The following is a 17,020-nucleotide window of genomic DNA, read 5'->3' as shown; positions in this document are numbered from 1 at the left end:
AAGATTTAAAAAAACTTTCTTAAAGGTACACTCACGTGACGCGAGGATTATTAAAAATTGACAATAAGAACTTCTTTAAATATATAAAAAGGAAGAGAGAGGTTAAAGTGAACATAAGCCCCTTAGAAAATGAACCTGGGGAGGTAGTTGTGGGAATTTAGAAGAATGAGAGGTGATCTCATTGAAACACAGAGAATTCTTCAGGGGTTTGACAGGGTAATTGTTGAGAGGATATTTTTCCTCACGGGGAGCCTGGGACCGGACAGCAGAATGAAGAGGCATCAGTTTATTGAGGAGGAATTTCTTCACTCAGGGGGTGGAGAGTCTTTGGAACTCCTCGCCACAGAGAGCTGTGGGGACAGAGTCCTTGTGTAGATTTAAGGCTGGGATGGGTAGATTTTTGGTCAGTCGGGGAATCCAGGGTTTCGGAGAAAGGGCGGGAAAGTGGATGCGAGGAATGTCGAGTCAGCCATGATTTTATTGAATGGTGGAGCAGACTTGAGGGGCCGAATGGCCACCTCCTGTTCCTATTTCTTATCATCTAATGGCCCCTTGTCCCATCGCCCAGGTGAATCCTTGTTCAGTTTGTGTAGATCTGACTGTGACACTGATGTTCCTGTGATCTATTTCCAGAGACCAGTAGCTATGTGAAGCAACAATATTTGGACAACATCCATTGGATCAGACAGGCCGCAAAGCACAACATGGTTTGTATCGTCTGAAATAAACCTTCTTCTCTCCTCCAGACTTCACCTGTGACTGGAGTTCACCACCATGGGAACTAGTCACGCTTCCCCATCCCCCTCCCTTTCCGTACCCCACCACCCCCCCCCCCCGACAACATCATGCCCCACGCCACCTCTGATATGTCACCGACATTTCCACATGTCAACCCTGGTGGACACGTGTGTGCAGCCCAGGACACGCGTGCTGATCAAGAGCAGGGGAGCTTTGCTGACGGTTTTCTTTCAGTAAAAGTCCAGCTGAGTGTCCAGTACATGGTTGAGGTGAACTAACAGAGCAGGTAACCAGCATTTACTGTCCTGTGTAGGTCACTGCTGCACTGGATGGTGCTTACTGGGTGTGAGGATACTGTGCTCTTTTGATATATTTTGTGTATAAGGTAGGGCTGCATTAGAGGCAGTGTGTTGTTACAGGAGTCAAGGTGTAAACGTACAAGTGCAGAATAATACTGCTTTGAGCGTGGAGTGTGTTACTTTGAAGAGTTAATGAACCTTTTGTTTATTTAGGCTCTCCTGGGATTTTAGACTAGGTATGCAGAGTCATGTGAGTCTCTGATTAGGTTGATTGACAGGGACAGAGTCATGTGGTTAATGAGTGGAGCTAAGCTTGAAGGAAAGTTCAGTTTCATTTTCATTTCAAAGTACAAGCAGTTGCTGTCTGGACCTTCTAGAAGAAAGCAGCGCCTCTCTGACTCTCTCTCCAGAGGTTTTAGGAAAGCTCCAAGCCTGGTGACCAAAGTCAAAGCACGTATGCCTGTACTTTACTAACTAATTATAAAGAGGGGTTTAAGTCTCTAAGGGAAATGTTGCTTGAATTAGATTTCATAGAGATAGATTAGCAGTTAAAAATTGTAGTAGTAGATGTAAGTAGTAGTATAAGCAGGTACAATTTTGTCTTTTAAAAAGCGTTTAGACAGTTACATGGGTACAGAGGGATATGGGCTAAATGCAGGCAGTTGGGACTAGCTTAGTGGTAAAAACTGGGCGGCATGGACAAGTTGGGCCGAAGGGCCTGTTTCCGTGCTGTAAACCTCTCTGACTCTGTAATGAATGGATGCAAAAATGAGGAAATTGATACACTCGGAGGGTCAGAATTATTTGTCATTGACTCGGTTGAAATTTCCTGACTTGGATTTTCAGGTTGTTGGATCTCAAGCTCGAATTCTGTATTCAGACCAGAAAGGACGAGTGAAGATAGCGGTCGCAATAAACCAAGCTGTTGCTGCAGGCAAGATCAAGGTAACAACAACTTGCATTCATGTAGCACCTTTAATGAATGAAACATCCCTCAGGGACATTGGAAAGCAGAGTTCCATGTCAGCCACAGAGAGAATATTAGGGCAGAACCTTGGTCAAAATGGGAGGTTTTCAGGGTGTCCTGCAAGAGGAAAGTGGGAGAAAGAGGACAGGAGGTTTTAGGGAGGGAATTCCAGAGTTTAGGATCCAGGCAGCTGAAGGCACAGCGCCAATGGTGGAGTGATTAAAATCAGGAATGCTAAAGAGGCTGGGATTAGAGAAACATAGAGATCCTGGAGGGCTGTGGGGCTGATGGAGATTATAGAGATAGGGAGGGACAAAGTCATGGAGAGATTTGAAAACAAGAAGGAGGATTTTAAGATTGAGACATTGTGTAATGTGGTCCGCTTTATCCCAAAGGTTAGCTTGACTTAATTCCATGTGCTTTCTGTGAGTTGGGGGAGATGGTTGCACAGTGTGAATGTCACTGGGCCCTTAATCTAGAGGCTGGGACTAATGTTTTCGGGACGAGGGTTCAAATCCCACCAGGGGAGTGGCTGGGATTGAAATTCAATTCTTAAATCTGCAGTGGAAAAATTAGTTTCCTGGTGATTTTGGAACCGTTGTCAATTGTTGACAATGTGGGCGGGGGGAACGGGTGGAGGACCATGGAAAGGTCCGCAGACCTTGGGCAGGATTCTCCAATTTGGGGGTGAAAGCGGCTGGAAAATCCCACCCGGAGAGTCTGAGTGGAGACTGAAGCCAATGGCTTTGATATTCCCAAAATTGAATTGGATGAAATTTGAGCCCCTCCAGTACTGGACACTGGATTAGCAGAATCTGGGGGGTGGGGGTTAGGGGAGGTGAAGGGTGAAGGGGGAGGTGGTGGGAGGGGAGGGGGGGAGGAGGGGGAGAGGGGGTGGTAGGGGAGGGGATTGTTGAAAGATGAAGCAAAGCTCAGTATTATCAGGGTACATTAGTGAACTGAGATGTCACCATAGGGCAGCAGGATGAGAAATTGAAGGGTGCCGAGGATAGATGCCAGGGGAGAGCGGAGGTTAATGTGTAATGTGAATTTTGATCACATTAAAAAGGAGCACTGAATCTCTCAGTACCAAGGGAGGCCATTCAGTCCATCATGTCGAGACTGGCTCTTTGAAAGAGCGATCCAATTAGTCCCACCCACTCACTATTCTTACCCCACAGCCCTGCAGTCTCTCCTTTTCGAATCTCTATCTTATTTCCTTTTTGAAAGTTAATATTGAATCTGCTTCCACCGTCTTTCCAGGCAGCACCTTCGGTCTTTCCGTGTAAAACTGCTCTCCTTTTCACTGCCATGGTTTTGTTTTTGCCACTTGCAGCAAACCTGCAGTTATTGACTCACCCCTCCCCCCCCACCCCTCCCCCCCCACACCTCCCCCCTGCTCCCCGTCACCCCTCCCCCCCCACACCTCCCCCCCCACACCTCCCCCCCTTCCCTCTGTTCCCCGTCACCCCTCTCCCTACACCTCCCCCCCTTCCCCCTGCTCCCCATCACCCCTCTCCCCACACCTCCCTCCCTTCCCCCGCTCCCCATCACCCCTCCCCCCACACCTCCCCCCTACCCTCCCCCTGCTCCCCGTCACCCCTCTCCCTACACCTCCCCCTCTTCCCCCTGCTCCCCATCACCTCTCCCCCCCCACGCACCCCCCACTCTCCCCTTGGCTCCCTGTCACCCCTTCCCCCCCAGACCACCCCTCCCCCAAAACCCCCCTCCCTCCAACCTCCATCAGCTGGAAGCAGCTTCTCCTTATTCACTCGATTGAAAATGTTCTTATTTTTTGGCCTCTTTATTAAGTCGCTCTTTGCTGATCTCCAACTTCTCGAGTCGCTCCACCTAACCGAACGCTGCCATTCACACCGACCCTGTCAAAACCCTCCCTCATCTTAAAGATCTCTACCCTAAACCCTCTCTCTTTCAGAGAAACATCCTCCAGCCTGTTCAACTTTTCCTGACAGTTCAACCTTTCAGAGTTTAATTTTACACAAAGTAATCTCATTTTCGAACTCTCTCCGTAGAATCCGGATGGTGCAGAAGGAGGAGGCCATTTGGCCCATCAGGTCTGCACTGACTCTCTGAAAGGCCTATCCTCTATCCCGGCTGTAACCCTGTATATTTACAATGGTAACTCCCCCTGGACCTGCACAGCTTTGGGGTGTGGGAGGAAATCGGAGAACCCGGATTAACCGAATCTCTTTAAACTCCACAGGGTCCAGTGGTGATTAGCCGAGACCACCACGATGTCAGTGGGACAGACAGCCCTTACAGAGAAACCTCCAATATTTATGACGGGTCAGCATTCTGTGCAGGTCAGTGTTATTCGCCAGATGGAATCTGTAAAACAGGCATCAGTCTACATAGGAATGGGAGGAGGCCATTCAGCCCCTCGATCCTGTACTGTCTGCCATTCAATGAGATTGTAGAATCCCACAGTGTGGAAGGAGGCCATTCGGCCCATTGAGTCTGCACCGACTACAATCCCACCCAGGCCCTACCCCATAACTCCATGTATTTATCCTAGCTAATCCCCCTGACACTCAGGGGCAATTTAGCCTGGTCAATCCCCCTAACCTGCACATCTTTGGACTGTGGGAGGAAACCGAACCCACGCAGACACGGGGAGAATGTGCAAACTTCTCACAGACTGTGACCCAAACCGGGAATCGAAGCCGGGACCCTGGTGCTGTGAGGCGGCCGTGCTAACCCACTGTGCCACCCATGACTGACCTGTATCGACCTGCTGTAGTTTTGTAACTCAATGCTCATTGCTAACAAATGACCGGTAGATCTCAGTGTTGATGCTGCAGTGGAACTGACAGCAGGACCCCACGCTGACTCTGTCAAAGCGCTGTCCAACGTAACGCTACCTCACCCACACTATCCCCATTCCTCCTCTGCTCACTGCCTGGAGGCCAGTCACAACCCTCAGTGCCACAAACCCCACCATGGGTAGGACCCGGGGTGGGGTGGGGCAGGTCCTAAATCCATCCCAGCCCAAAGAGGGATCAAACAGCCTGCTTTTAGCATCAACCTGATCCACGCTGGCCACCGAACCCACCGAGGTGACCAACCCCACACAGAGTTTGAGTTGCTGCATCGAGTGTGGAGAAGCTTGTCCGGTCAGGGTGATTAGTGGATTGCTTTTGTTGAGCAGAAAAGATGCTTCCCTCATTCTGGACTGTCTAAGGGGGCTGTGTCTTCCCTCTCCCAGATATGGCAGTGCAGAACTTTGTTGGCGATTCCTTCCGAGGAGCCACGTGGGTTTCCTTGCACAATGGCGGAGGAGTGGGATGGTGAGTGTGAACTGAAAGGTGCGAATGGTGTACGGTCTCAGGAGCGAACTCTGAACTCAGCGACAGAATTCCCCTCTTCGCAAAGCAGCAGGTGAAACCCTGCCGAGCAGGCAGTGCCGAGCAGGAGGCCCTTCGGCCATTGTCTGCCTGCTAGCTCTTTGAGAAAATGATCAACACCCAACATATTTCTGTGGTGCTCGAATGTAATAAAACGTCCCAAAGCGCTTCACAGGAAAGTTATAAAACTAAACCTGACACTGGGCCACACAAAGAGACATCGGAACAGGTGACCAATGATTTAGTCATGGAGATAGGTTTTAAATTGAGCCTGGAGGAGGTGAGTGAGAGGGAGAGAGAGGCAGAGAACTTTATCAGGGACAGTTCAGAGCTTAGGGCCCCTGCGATTAAAGGCAAACCACCAATGGTTAAAGAGAATGAGAGGGGTGTGGAGATCTTGGAAAGTTTTTGGACTGGAAGCGGTTACGAGTTAGGGAGGGGAGAGGACTTGAGGGTTCTGCTCTTTGCCAATAGTCCTGTATGTGAAACAGAGTCACCAACGGGATCCTGCATCCAGACAGACTGACCACTGGATCAGGGGGCTGGGTCATTGAATCTCAGCCAGACGGCTGGGAGTAGGATTTGAACCCTGTCCAGACATTCTCTGTTAGAATGTAACCGGTGACAACTTTGATTTGGATGTAATGTGACCAATGGAAACAAGACATAAGGGTCAGCTGACCCAGTAAAACGTGGAACCAATCACAGAGTGATGTAATGGTCAGCTGACCAGCTGATTCACTATAAATAAGGAACTGTGTCACATTGTGGAGAGTTTGGATTGGCTCAGGGTGAGGCTCCAAGTTTGGAGTTATGACATTCCTTTATTAAATCTTTCTTTGATTTATAAATTGGAGTAAGTTTTGTTGTATTTTCATGAGCTGCATTTTGAAGAGTTCCCTCTGAAGAAACATTCTGGATGGGTGAATGTCAGAGAGCCAACTCTGTGTTCTGGGTGAATGTCTGGTACTGGCTCCAGATGGGTTGTCCTGCCTCTCTGGTCACCCCAAATCAGAAATGGAGGTGCACCTCTTCATCCTTTGGCTGTTGCCCATCGAATGAGAAAGTGCTTCAAAGGCCAAACCATTGGACAGGCAATGGGAAATGACCTGAGTGCCTTCTCCCGCAGTGAGTGAGTCGAGTGAGGGGAACAGTGCTGAGGAGTGGTGAGGAAGGTGATGTGACTGACTGTGGCATAGCTGCAGATAGAATGGGAAAGAAAGGACAGAGTTTATTTTAGCTGCAGTCACACAAGATATCAACTGTGACTTTGATAAAGGTCATTTCCATGTTACAACATTGTTAAAGTTTATTTATCTGTGTCACAAGTAGGTTTACATTAACACTGCAATGAAGTTACTGTGAAAATCCCCTAGTCGCCACACTCCGGCACCTGTTCGGGTACACTGAGGGAGAATTTAGCACGGCCAATGCACCCTAACCAGCACGTCTTTCAGACTGTGGGAGGAAACCGGAGCACCTGGAGAAAGCCCACACAGACATGGGGAGAATGTGCAAACTCCACCCAGACAGTGTCCCAAGCTGGGAATCGAACCCCGGTCCCTGGTGCTGTGAGGCAGCAGTGCCACTGTGCTTGTCTGGAAACTTGATTAGAAATAATTGAATGTGGAGTAATGGGGGAGATTGGCAGAGATCTGGCTGATGATAACATTCATTCTGGTGAAACTGCTGTGTGCGTCTTCGAAGGAGATGCAGGACCCGGAACTGGGCACGGTTACTCCAGATTGAGTCGACCCAGAGCTCTGTATGAGTTGAATTTGAGCCCCTTTGTCTGTCTGCGGAGATCAGGGGACAATAATCCAGCAGCTTCTATAAAGGATCCAAAAGGATTTCCCCTCGCACAGAGAAGATGAGGATGAAAATCTCTCCCCACGTATCGAGCATCTGTTTAACACTTGGGCTCTGGCACTGAACACTCTGGTGATATCAGATACTGTTGAATTCTTTTTAATATCCTCCATAATAGTCCATAAATGTTATTTCGCTTGTGGCTTCAATTAGGCTAGCTCTGAACAGCGGTGAATGTTTCTATTGTGGAGATTTAATTGAATAGCTAATGTAGCAGTGACCTGTACATGTCTCAGTATGAACCTGACAGCATCTCCTTCACCCTCCTTTTCACCGTTAAACAAAACTGAGATTCAAAAGCCCAAACTCCACACCGGCCTTCGAGCAGACGGAGAAGATTAACGCTGAAAGAGAGAAGTATTGACCATCAGAGTCTCAACCAGATTCAACGTGGATTTTAGACCCTGTCGATCTGAGATGGAAGGAAGCTTGAAGAGTTGAGCAATTCCTGAGGTTTCAAAGTCTTGGGAGGGAAAGAATCGAAAGTGGGAGGATGTGTGGTTCAGGTTGTCCATGGCTGAGGAGAGCTGATCGGGAAGGTCAGAGGAACGTTGAGCACGATCATTTCCCATATCCAACAATAACTCCAGGTTATTGAAAGTGGGTGGCACAGTGGTTAGTGCTGCTGCCTCACAGCACCAGGGACCCGGGTTCAATTCTAGCCATGGGTCACTGTCTGTGCAGAGTTTGCACATTCTCCCCATACCTGTGTGGGTTTCCTCTGGGTGCTCCCATACTCCAAAGATAGAGTCACAGAGGTTTACAGCATGAAAACAGGTCCTTTTGGCCCAACTTGTCCATGCTGCCCTTTCTTATTTAATGACTAAGTTGGTCCCAATTGCCCGCATTTGGCCCATATCCTCCTATATCCCTCTTACACATGTAACTATCTAAATGCTTTTTAAAAGACAAAATCGTACCCACCTCTACTACTACCTCTGGCAGCTCATTCCAGATATTCATCACTGTGTGAAAGAATGCTCCTCTGGGCCCTTTTGTATAATTCCCCTCTCACCTTAAACCTCTGCCCTCTAGTTTTAGACTCCCCTACCTTTGGGAAAAAGATATTGACTATCTCGCTGATCTGTGCCCCTCATTATTTTATAGACCTCTATAAGATCACCCCTCGGCCTCCTACGCTCCAGAGAAAAGTGTCCCAGTCTATCCAGCTCTCGTTATATCTCAAACCATCAACTCTTTCTAATTTAACAATATACTTTCTATAACAGGGTGACCAGAACTGTACACAGTATTCCAGTGTTCTAGGAAGATTAGGCAGAAGAATGTGTGCTTTGAGAGCTGGTGCAGGGATTTAGATTTTTGGAACATTGGGATCTTTTCTGAGGCAGGGGTGACCTGTTCAAGAGGGATGGGTTACATCTGAGCTGGAGGTGGACTAATATTCTGGTGGGGAGATTTACTAGAGCCACTCAGGAGGGTTTAAACTAGCTTGGCAAGAGGGTGGGATCCAAAGCAGTAGGGAGACAGAAGAGAAAGTTGAGGACAGCACAGAAGTTGAAGAGAGCACATTAAGTAGTAAAGGGAGTGTTAGCAATCCTCGTACCAGACAGGTCAGGCAAAAGGAAGACTGAGAGCAAGGGAAATCCAGATTAAACTGCATTTATTTCAATGCAAGAGGCCTGACAGGCAAGGCAAATGAACTCGGCATGGATGGGTACATGGGACTGGGATATTATAGCAATTACTGAAACGTGGCTAAGGGAGGGACAGGACCGGCAGCTCAATGTTTCAGGGTACAGATGCTAAAGGAAAGATAGAACAGGAGGTAAGAGAGGAGGGGGAGCTACACGTTTGATTAGGGAAAACATCACGGCCGTACTGAGAGGAGATATATCCAAGGGTTTTGTCACCGAGTCTGTGGGTAGAACTGAGAAATATGAAGGGGGAAATCACTTTGATAGGGTTGTACTATAGACCCCCAAATAATCAGCAGGAAATTGAGGAACAAATATGTAAAGAGATTACAGATAGCTCCAAGAAAAATAGGGGGTAATAGTCAGAGATTTTAACTTTCCCAACATTGACTGGGACAGCCGTAGTATTAGAGGGTTGGATGGATAGAAATTTGTTGAGTGTATTCAGGAGGAATTTCTCTCAGTTTGTGGATGTCCCGACTACAGAGGGGGCAAAACTTGACCCCCTCTTGGGAAATAAGGAAGGGCAGGTGACAGAAGTGTTAGTGAGGGGATCACTTTGGGACCAGTGACCATAATTCTATTGGTTTTAGGATAGCTATGGAGAATGATAGGTCTGTCCCAAAAGTTAAAATTCTAAATTGGGGAAAGGCCAATTTTAATGGTTTCAGGCAGGAACTTTCAAAAGTTAATTGGGGGAGTCTGAGGGAAGGCAAAGGGACGTCTGGTAAGTGGGAAGCTTTTAAGTGTGTTAACCAGGGTTCAGGGTAAACACATTCCTCTTACAGTGAAGGGCAAGGCTGGTGGAAGTAGGGAACCCTGGATGACTCGAGATATTGAGGCCCTGGTCAAGAAGAAGGAGGCACATGACATGCATAGGCAGCTGGGATCAAGTGAATCTCTTGAAGAGTATAGGGGGTATAGGAGTAGAATTAAGAGAGAAATCAGGAGGGCAAAAGGGGGACACGAGATTGTTCTGGCAGATAAGGCAAAGAAGAATCCAAAGAGCTTCTACAAATACATAAAGGGCAAAACAGTAACTTGGGAGAGAGTAAGGTCTCTTAAGAATCAACAAGGTCATCTTTGTGCGGATCCACAAGAGACCTGTGAGATCCTAAATTAATATTTCTCATCAATATTTACTGTTGAGAAAAGCATGGATATTAGGGAACTTGGGGAAATAAATCGTGATGTCTTGAGGAGTGTACATATTACAGAGAAGGAGGTGCTGGAAGTCTTAAAGCACATCAAGGTAGATAAATCCCCGGGACCTGATGAAGCGTACCCCAGGACATTGTGGGAGACCAGAGAGGAAATTGCGGGTCCCCCAGCCGAGATATCTGAATCGTCGATAGTCATGGGTGAGGTGCCTGAAGATTGGAGAGGGGCAAATGTGTCTTTGTTTAAGAAGGGCTGCAGGGAAAAGCCTGGGAACTACAGGCCAGTGAGCCTCAAATCTGTGGTGGGTAAATTGTTGGAAGGTATTTTGAGAGACAGGATCTACAGGCATTTAGAGACACAAGGACTGATTAGGGACAGTCAGCATGTCGATAGGTTCAGAGAGTCGATAGGTTGAGACAGCTCGGTCTTTTCTTCTTAGAGAGACGAAGGATGAGAGGGGACCTGATAGAGGTTTATAAGATGAGAGGTATAGATCGGGTGGATTCTCAGAGGCCTTTCCCAGGGCTGAAATGGTTGCTACGAGAGGACACAGGTTTAAGGTGCTGGGGAACAGGTACAGAGGAGATGTTAGGGGTAAGTTTTTCACTCACAGGGTGGTGGGTGAGTGGAATCGGCTGCTGTCAGTGGTGGTGGAGGCAAATTCAATAGGGTCTTTTAAGAGACTTCTGGATGAGTACATGGGACTTAATAGGATTGAGGGTTATAGATAGGCCTAGTAGGTAGGGATATGATCTGCGCAACTTGTGGGCCGAAGGGCCTGTTTGTGCTGTAGTGTTCTATGTTCTATGGCTTTGTGAGTGGAAAATCATGTCTCACAAATTTAATTGAGTTTTTTGAAGGGGTAAACAAGAAGGTAGATGAGGGCAGTGCAGTTGATGTTGTCTACGTGGATTTTAGCAAGGCCTTTGACAAGGTACCACATGGTAGATTGTTGCATAAAGTTAAATCTCACAGGATCCAGGATGAGGTATCTAAATGGATACAAAACTAGCTTCTTGACAGAAGCCGGAGGGTGTAGAGGGTTGTTTTTCAAACTGGAGGCCTGTGACCAGCAGTGTGCCTCAGGGATCAGTGCTGGGCCCACTGTTATTTGTCATTTATATAAATGATTTGGGTTAGAATATAGGAGGCATGGTTAGTAAGTTTGCAGATGACACCAAGATTGGTGGCATAGTGGACCGTGAAGAAAGTTATCTCCAATTGCAACAAGCTCTTGATCAATTGGACCAGTGGGCTGACAAATGGCAGATGGAGTTTAATTTAGATAAATGTGAGGTGATGCATTTTGGTCGATTGAACCAGGGCAGGACTTAATCAGCTAATGGTAGGGTGTTGGGGAGAGTTACAGAACAAAGAGATCTCGGGGTACATGTTCATAGCTCCTTGAAAGTGGAGTCACAGATGGACAGAGTGGTGAAGAAGGCATTCGGCATGCTTGGTTTCATTGGTCAGAACATTGAATACAGGAGTTGAGGTGTCTTATTGAAATAGTACAAGACATTGGTAAGGCCACACATGAAGTACTCTGTACAGTTTTGGTCACCCTATTATAGAAAGAATATTATTAAACTAGAAAGAGCTGAAAAATTTTACTAGGATGCCACAGGACTTGATGGTTTGAGTTATAAGGAGAGATTGGATAGAATGGGACTTTTTTCCCTGGAGCGTAGAAGGCTGAGGGATGATCTTATAGAGGTCTATAAAATAATGAGGGGCACAGATCAGCTAGATAGTCAACATCATTTCCCAAAGGTAGGGGAGTCTAAAACCAGAGGGTATCAGTTTAAGGTCAGAAGGGAGAGATACAAAAGTGTCCAGAGGGGCAATGGTGAGTATCTGGAACAAGATGCCAGAGGTAGTAGTAGAGGCAGGTACAATTTTGTCTCTTAGAAAGCATTTACACAGTTATGTAGGTATGATGGGTATAAAGGGATGTGGGCAATTGGGATTAGCTTAGAGGCTTAAAATAAAAGGGCTGAAGGGCCTTTTCCATGCTGTAAATCTCTATGACTCTATTCCAACTGTGGCCTTACCAATGTCTTGTACAATTTCAACAAGACGTCCCAACTCCTGTATTCAATGTTCTGACCGATGAAACCAAGCACACCGAATGCCTTCTTCACCACTCTGTCCACCTGTGACTCCACTTTCAATGCACAGCTCCTCATGCAGACTATGGTGCACTGAGAGGCCGCGACCAGCAGCTCAATGTTACGGATACAGCACGGAGCTTTGAAAGCTGGCCCCACTCAATTGTGGAGGAGTAGGAGATGCCTAACTCTGTGATGGAGATGGCAGAGGGATGTATGGGGGGGGTCATGACCTGAACCATCCCACACCCTGAAAAGATACTCTTGAAAATCAAACAGACCAGGAATGGGGTCAAGAATCCCAGGATCAGGGCATGACCGCCATTTTTAAATGGTTTCTGAGTCATCCGATTTGCTGAAAATCCCAGTCAATGTCACTCTGACCCATCCGCTTCCATCCAACATCCAATCACTGAACCTTCAGAATTAGCCCCAACTCTGCAGGAACTGAAGATTAATCTCCAGTCACCACTGCGAAAGTCTCAGCAGCGATTAAAAGTAGTCTTCCATTTACTTTGGTACATTATTATAAATGCTGCAGGTGGGAGAATGACTGTTTGACTGTCAAGAATCAACCAATCAGTTAGAGACAATCTCATCACTTTGGGAATGTGTGACAAAGAGGAGGGAACAAGATCGGGCGGCCGATAGCACAGAGTAGCTCAGAGTGAGAGAGGGTGGGAGGCGATCTGATGGCCAGGTTCAACATTAAAATCCACAAAACCTCTGTTTGATGGGGACAGTGTAGAGGGAGCTTTACTCTGTATCTAACCCCGTGCTGTACCTGTCCTGGGAGTGTTTGATGGGGGGACAGTGTAGAGGGAGCTTTACTCTGTATCTAACCCCGTGCTGTCCCTGTCCTGGGAGTGTTTGATGGGGGACAGTGTAGAGGGAGCTTTACTCTGTATCTAACCCCGTGCTGTACCTGTCCTGGGAGTGTTTGATGGGGGGACAGTGTAGAGGGAGCTTTACTCTGTATCTAACCCCGTGCTGTCCCTGTCCTGGGAGTGTTTGATGGGGGACAGTGTAGAGGGAGCTTTACTCTGTATCTAACCCCGTGCTGTACCTGTCCTGGGAGTGTTTGATGGGGGGACAGTGTAGAGGGAGCTTTACTCTGTATCTAACCCCGTGCTGCCCCTGTCCTGGGAGTGTTTGATGGGGGACAGTGTAGAGGGAGCTTTACTCTGTATCTAACCCCGTGCTGTACCTGTCCTGGGAGTGTTTGATGGGGGGACAGTGTAGAGGGAGCTTTACTCCGTATCTAACCCCGTGCTGTACCTGTCCTGGGAGTGTTTGATGGGGGGACAGTGTAGAGGGAGCTTTACTCTGTGTCTAACCCTGTGCTGTACCTGTCCTGGGAGTGTTTGATGGGGGACAGTGTAGAGGAAGCTTTACTCTGTAACTAACCCCGTGCTGTACCTGTCCTGGGAGTGTTTGATGGGGACAGTGTAGAGGGAGCTTTACTCTGTATCTAACCCCGTGCTGTACCTGTCCTGGGAGTGTTTGATGGGGGGACAGTGTAGAGGGAGCTTTACTCCGTATCTAACCCCGTGCTGTACCTGTCCTGGGAGTGTTTGATGGGGGACAGTGTAGAGGAAGCTTTACTCTGTAACTAACCCCGTGCTGTACCTGTCCTGGGAGTGTTTGATGGGGACAGTGTAGAGGGAGCTTTACTCTGTATCTAACCCCGTGCTGTACCTGTCCTGGGAGTGTTTGATGGGGGGACAGTGTAGAGGGAGCTTTACTCTGTATCTAACCCCGTGCTGTACCTGTCCTGGGAGTGTTTGATGGGGGGACAGTGTAGAGGGAGCTTTACTCTGTATCTAACCCCGTGCTGTACCTGTCCTGGGAGTGTTTGATGGGGGATAGTGCAGAGGGAGCTTTACTCTGTGTCTAACCCTGTGCTGTACCTGTCCTGGGAGTGTTTGATGGGGACAGTGTAGAGGGAGCTTTACTCTGTATCTAACCCCGTGCTGTACCTGTCCTGGGAGTGTTTGATGGGGGACAGTATTACTAGATCTGTGCACTGACTGCTGATGTTTCTTGTTGGTTCAAAGGGGAGAGGTGATAAATGGTGGCTTTGGTCTGGTCCTTGATGGCTCCAAGGATGCTGAGGAACGAGCTATGATGATGTTGAACTGGGATGTCTCCAACGGGGTGAGTGACATCCTTATTTCCACTCCCTTTCATTGAAACAAATTGCATTAATTCAGCAAATATTTGCATGTGTTAAAACAAAGTAAAATGGTAGAGCACAGAGAGACCATTCAGCCCATCGTATCTGTGCTGGATCTTTGATAGTGCTATCCATTACACATGCCTTTGCCTCATGTCCTCCAGATGTCTCTTTTCAAATACATATCAAATTTCTCCTGTTCATTTCCAACCACAATTTATATAAAACCTTTAATGTAGCAAACTATCCCAATGCACCCCACACAGAAATGTTGTGAAGAAAGTTTGATACCAAGCCACAAAAGGAGATATTAGAATGGACAATCAAAACCTTCGTCAAAGAGGTGAGTTTAAAGGATTATCTTAAAGGAGGAGTATGAGATGGAGAGTTCAGGGGAGGGAATTCCGGAGCTTACACCACGTGGAACTGTAGACAGAACCAACAATGAAGTGACAGTTAAGATCAGTTCTGAACCAGAGCCCAGAATCGGAGTCATGCCCAGGGCTGTAGGATAGAGGGATGGTTACAGAGATTTGATTTGATTTATTGTTAAATGTATTAGTATTTAGTGAAAAGTATTGTTTCTTGTGCGCTATACAAAAGCATACCATTCATAGAGAAGGAAAGGAGATAGTACGGAATGCAGTGTTATGGTCACAGCGAGGGTGTAGAGAAAGATCAACTTAATGCAAGGTAGGTCCATTCAAAAGTCTGACAGCAGCAGGGAAGAAGCTGTTCTCGAGTCGGTCGGTAAGTGACCTCAGACTTTTGATTCTATTTCCCGATGGAAGAAGGTGGAAGAGAGAATGTCCGGGGTGCGTGGGGTCCTTAATTATACTGGCTGCTTTCCCCGAGGCAGCGGGAAGTGTAGACAGAGTCAATGGATGGGAGGCTGGTTTGTGTGATGGATTGGGCTACATTCACCACCCTTTGTAGTTTTTGGGGTCATGGGCAGATAGGTCAGGGGCACTGCCATTGAAGAACTGGGAAAAAGAAATGATCATTTTAAAATTGAGACATTGTTTAAGCAGGAGTGAGTGTAGGTCATCAAACGCAGGGATAACACCGTGAACTGGACAGGGAAAGCAGAATGTCAAATGAGCTCAAGTTCACAGACTTGAGGGACGGACTGGGAATAGTCTGTCCTGAGGTAACAGAAGCGTGAATGAGCCGGAGGGAGGTTGGGGCAGTGGTGGAGTTGATTGGATTAAATGGTTTTGGTGACGGCACTGGTATGTGGCCAGAGGCTCACCCAGGGTCAAACCTCAACCCAGGGAAAGCAATTTCCGATCATAATGACTTACTAAAAATATAAATGTCTCCTCAACTCAACTCGAGTTCTTGCTGATTTCCATCGATCTGTGTCCTCTGGCCACTGATTCCCTTCCAGTGGAAACTTTTATTTACTCTTACTGAAACTCTACAAAGTTAAATTCCACCCCCCCTTCCCCCAACAACCTACTTTGTTTTTGGAAGAGTAATCCCATTTTCTGTACTCTGGTAACTCTGTTTGGTGATACAGAGCGTCAGCATTGCTGAAAGAATGGGCATTTTTGTTGAAGTGTTTTTGTTTTGCACTCATCAGGACAATCGCAAGAAGGCCAAATATAAAGGGAGCAATAATTTAACTTGTATGAGAAGAGAAGGCTGATTGGTTGGCACCTGTACTCTGATTGGTAGAAGTGTTTCTGTGGAGAATGCACTAGTTGATGGTGACTGACAGTTAACTACCAAGTGTTGTTTGAAATTTAAACCAGGCAGCTTGACTCTGGTCAAGGCAATATCCTGAAGAATGAACCAGCGAATGGCTGCCACTTTGTTAGTTGAAATAGGCACATTGTCTTCCCAGGTGTGTTGGTAATGCGGCCCAACAAGTCGAGTATCCACCTGCATACTCCAGGTCCATACAACACGTGCCATAAACAGCAATTAAATCAGGACAAGATCATCAACTTTTACTAGGTTGAAGATAAATGTTGTCCGAGAGACAAGAGAGAATCTTTCCCATCCACATGAGAGGACGGGGGTTCTGAAAGGTGCTATGACAATGCAATTTGTGTGTGTTACAGGTAGCACGTCGCTGCTGGTCTGGCAGTCACAAGGCTTACGAGGTGATCTGCAGAACGATGAAGGAGCAGAGCGGCCTGAGGGTAACACTCCCTCACCGTGTCGAGGATGAAGGGATCCTGGATAAAGAATTGCAGAAATAGAAAGCGGGATCGCCGCAGAAACTGTCTCCCCGTCTCCCCGTCCAGACAGAAGGAGACAAGCTCTGGCTGTGATTGAGATTAATGTGAACTATTCAACATTAAATGTCTGTGATGATTGGACAATAAACGGCTCACGACTGCTTCATTTACAGACTGCTTCCCCTCAATTTGTCTTTCTAGAAGGTGTCATTTATCACAGGACTGGAGAAATCGCAGCGTCTGGAAAAATAATTCACCCCAACTGCTCCGAGCAGGAACTGCCAGAGTCGATGATCCTGAGTGATCAGAGCTCGCTGTTCCTGCTCGGACTGCAGCAGATTGTCTTGTCGCGCTGTTTGAAACCACACGCGTCAGGATAACTGCTTCCTGTCAGGGAGGTGGGCTTGTGTGATGACCCCCTTAAATATGTAGAACACACACACACTGAGCCCTCCAGGGCTGGGGGGGGGGGTGGGGGAGAGGAGAGGGG

At 47.4% G+C, this 17,020-nt stretch overlaps 1 protein-coding gene across 1 annotated transcript in view; it reads left to right on the top strand.

The window, feature by feature from the left end:
- uroc1 (urocanate hydratase 1) overlaps positions 1-16,702 on the top strand; it is a 77,332-nt gene extending 60,630 nt beyond the window's left edge. Inside the window, exons 15-20 of the mRNA XM_080218618.1 lie at positions 634-707; positions 1,884-1,982; positions 4,229-4,328; positions 5,231-5,312; positions 14,223-14,322; positions 16,411-16,702. Coding sequence (XP_080074744.1) covers positions 634-707; positions 1,884-1,982; positions 4,229-4,328; positions 5,231-5,312; positions 14,223-14,322; positions 16,411-16,551 — 596 coding nt within the window. The 3' untranslated portion in view covers positions 16,552-16,702. The remainder of the gene's footprint in view (positions 1-633; positions 708-1,883; positions 1,983-4,228; positions 4,329-5,230; positions 5,313-14,222; positions 14,323-16,410) is intronic.
- The last annotated feature ends 318 nt before the right edge of the window (positions 16,703-17,020 follow it).

The sequence above is a fragment of the Carcharhinus amblyrhynchos genome, chromosome 3 (genome assembly GCF_965287045.1).
Source record: "Carcharhinus amblyrhynchos chromosome 3, sCarAmb.v2.hapA, whole genome shotgun sequence".
In the NCBI taxonomy this organism is placed as follows: domain Eukaryota; kingdom Metazoa; phylum Chordata; class Chondrichthyes; order Carcharhiniformes; family Carcharhinidae; genus Carcharhinus; species Carcharhinus amblyrhynchos.
Note: the sequence above shows the minus strand (reverse complement) of the source record. Positions and strands in the feature narration are given on the sequence as shown.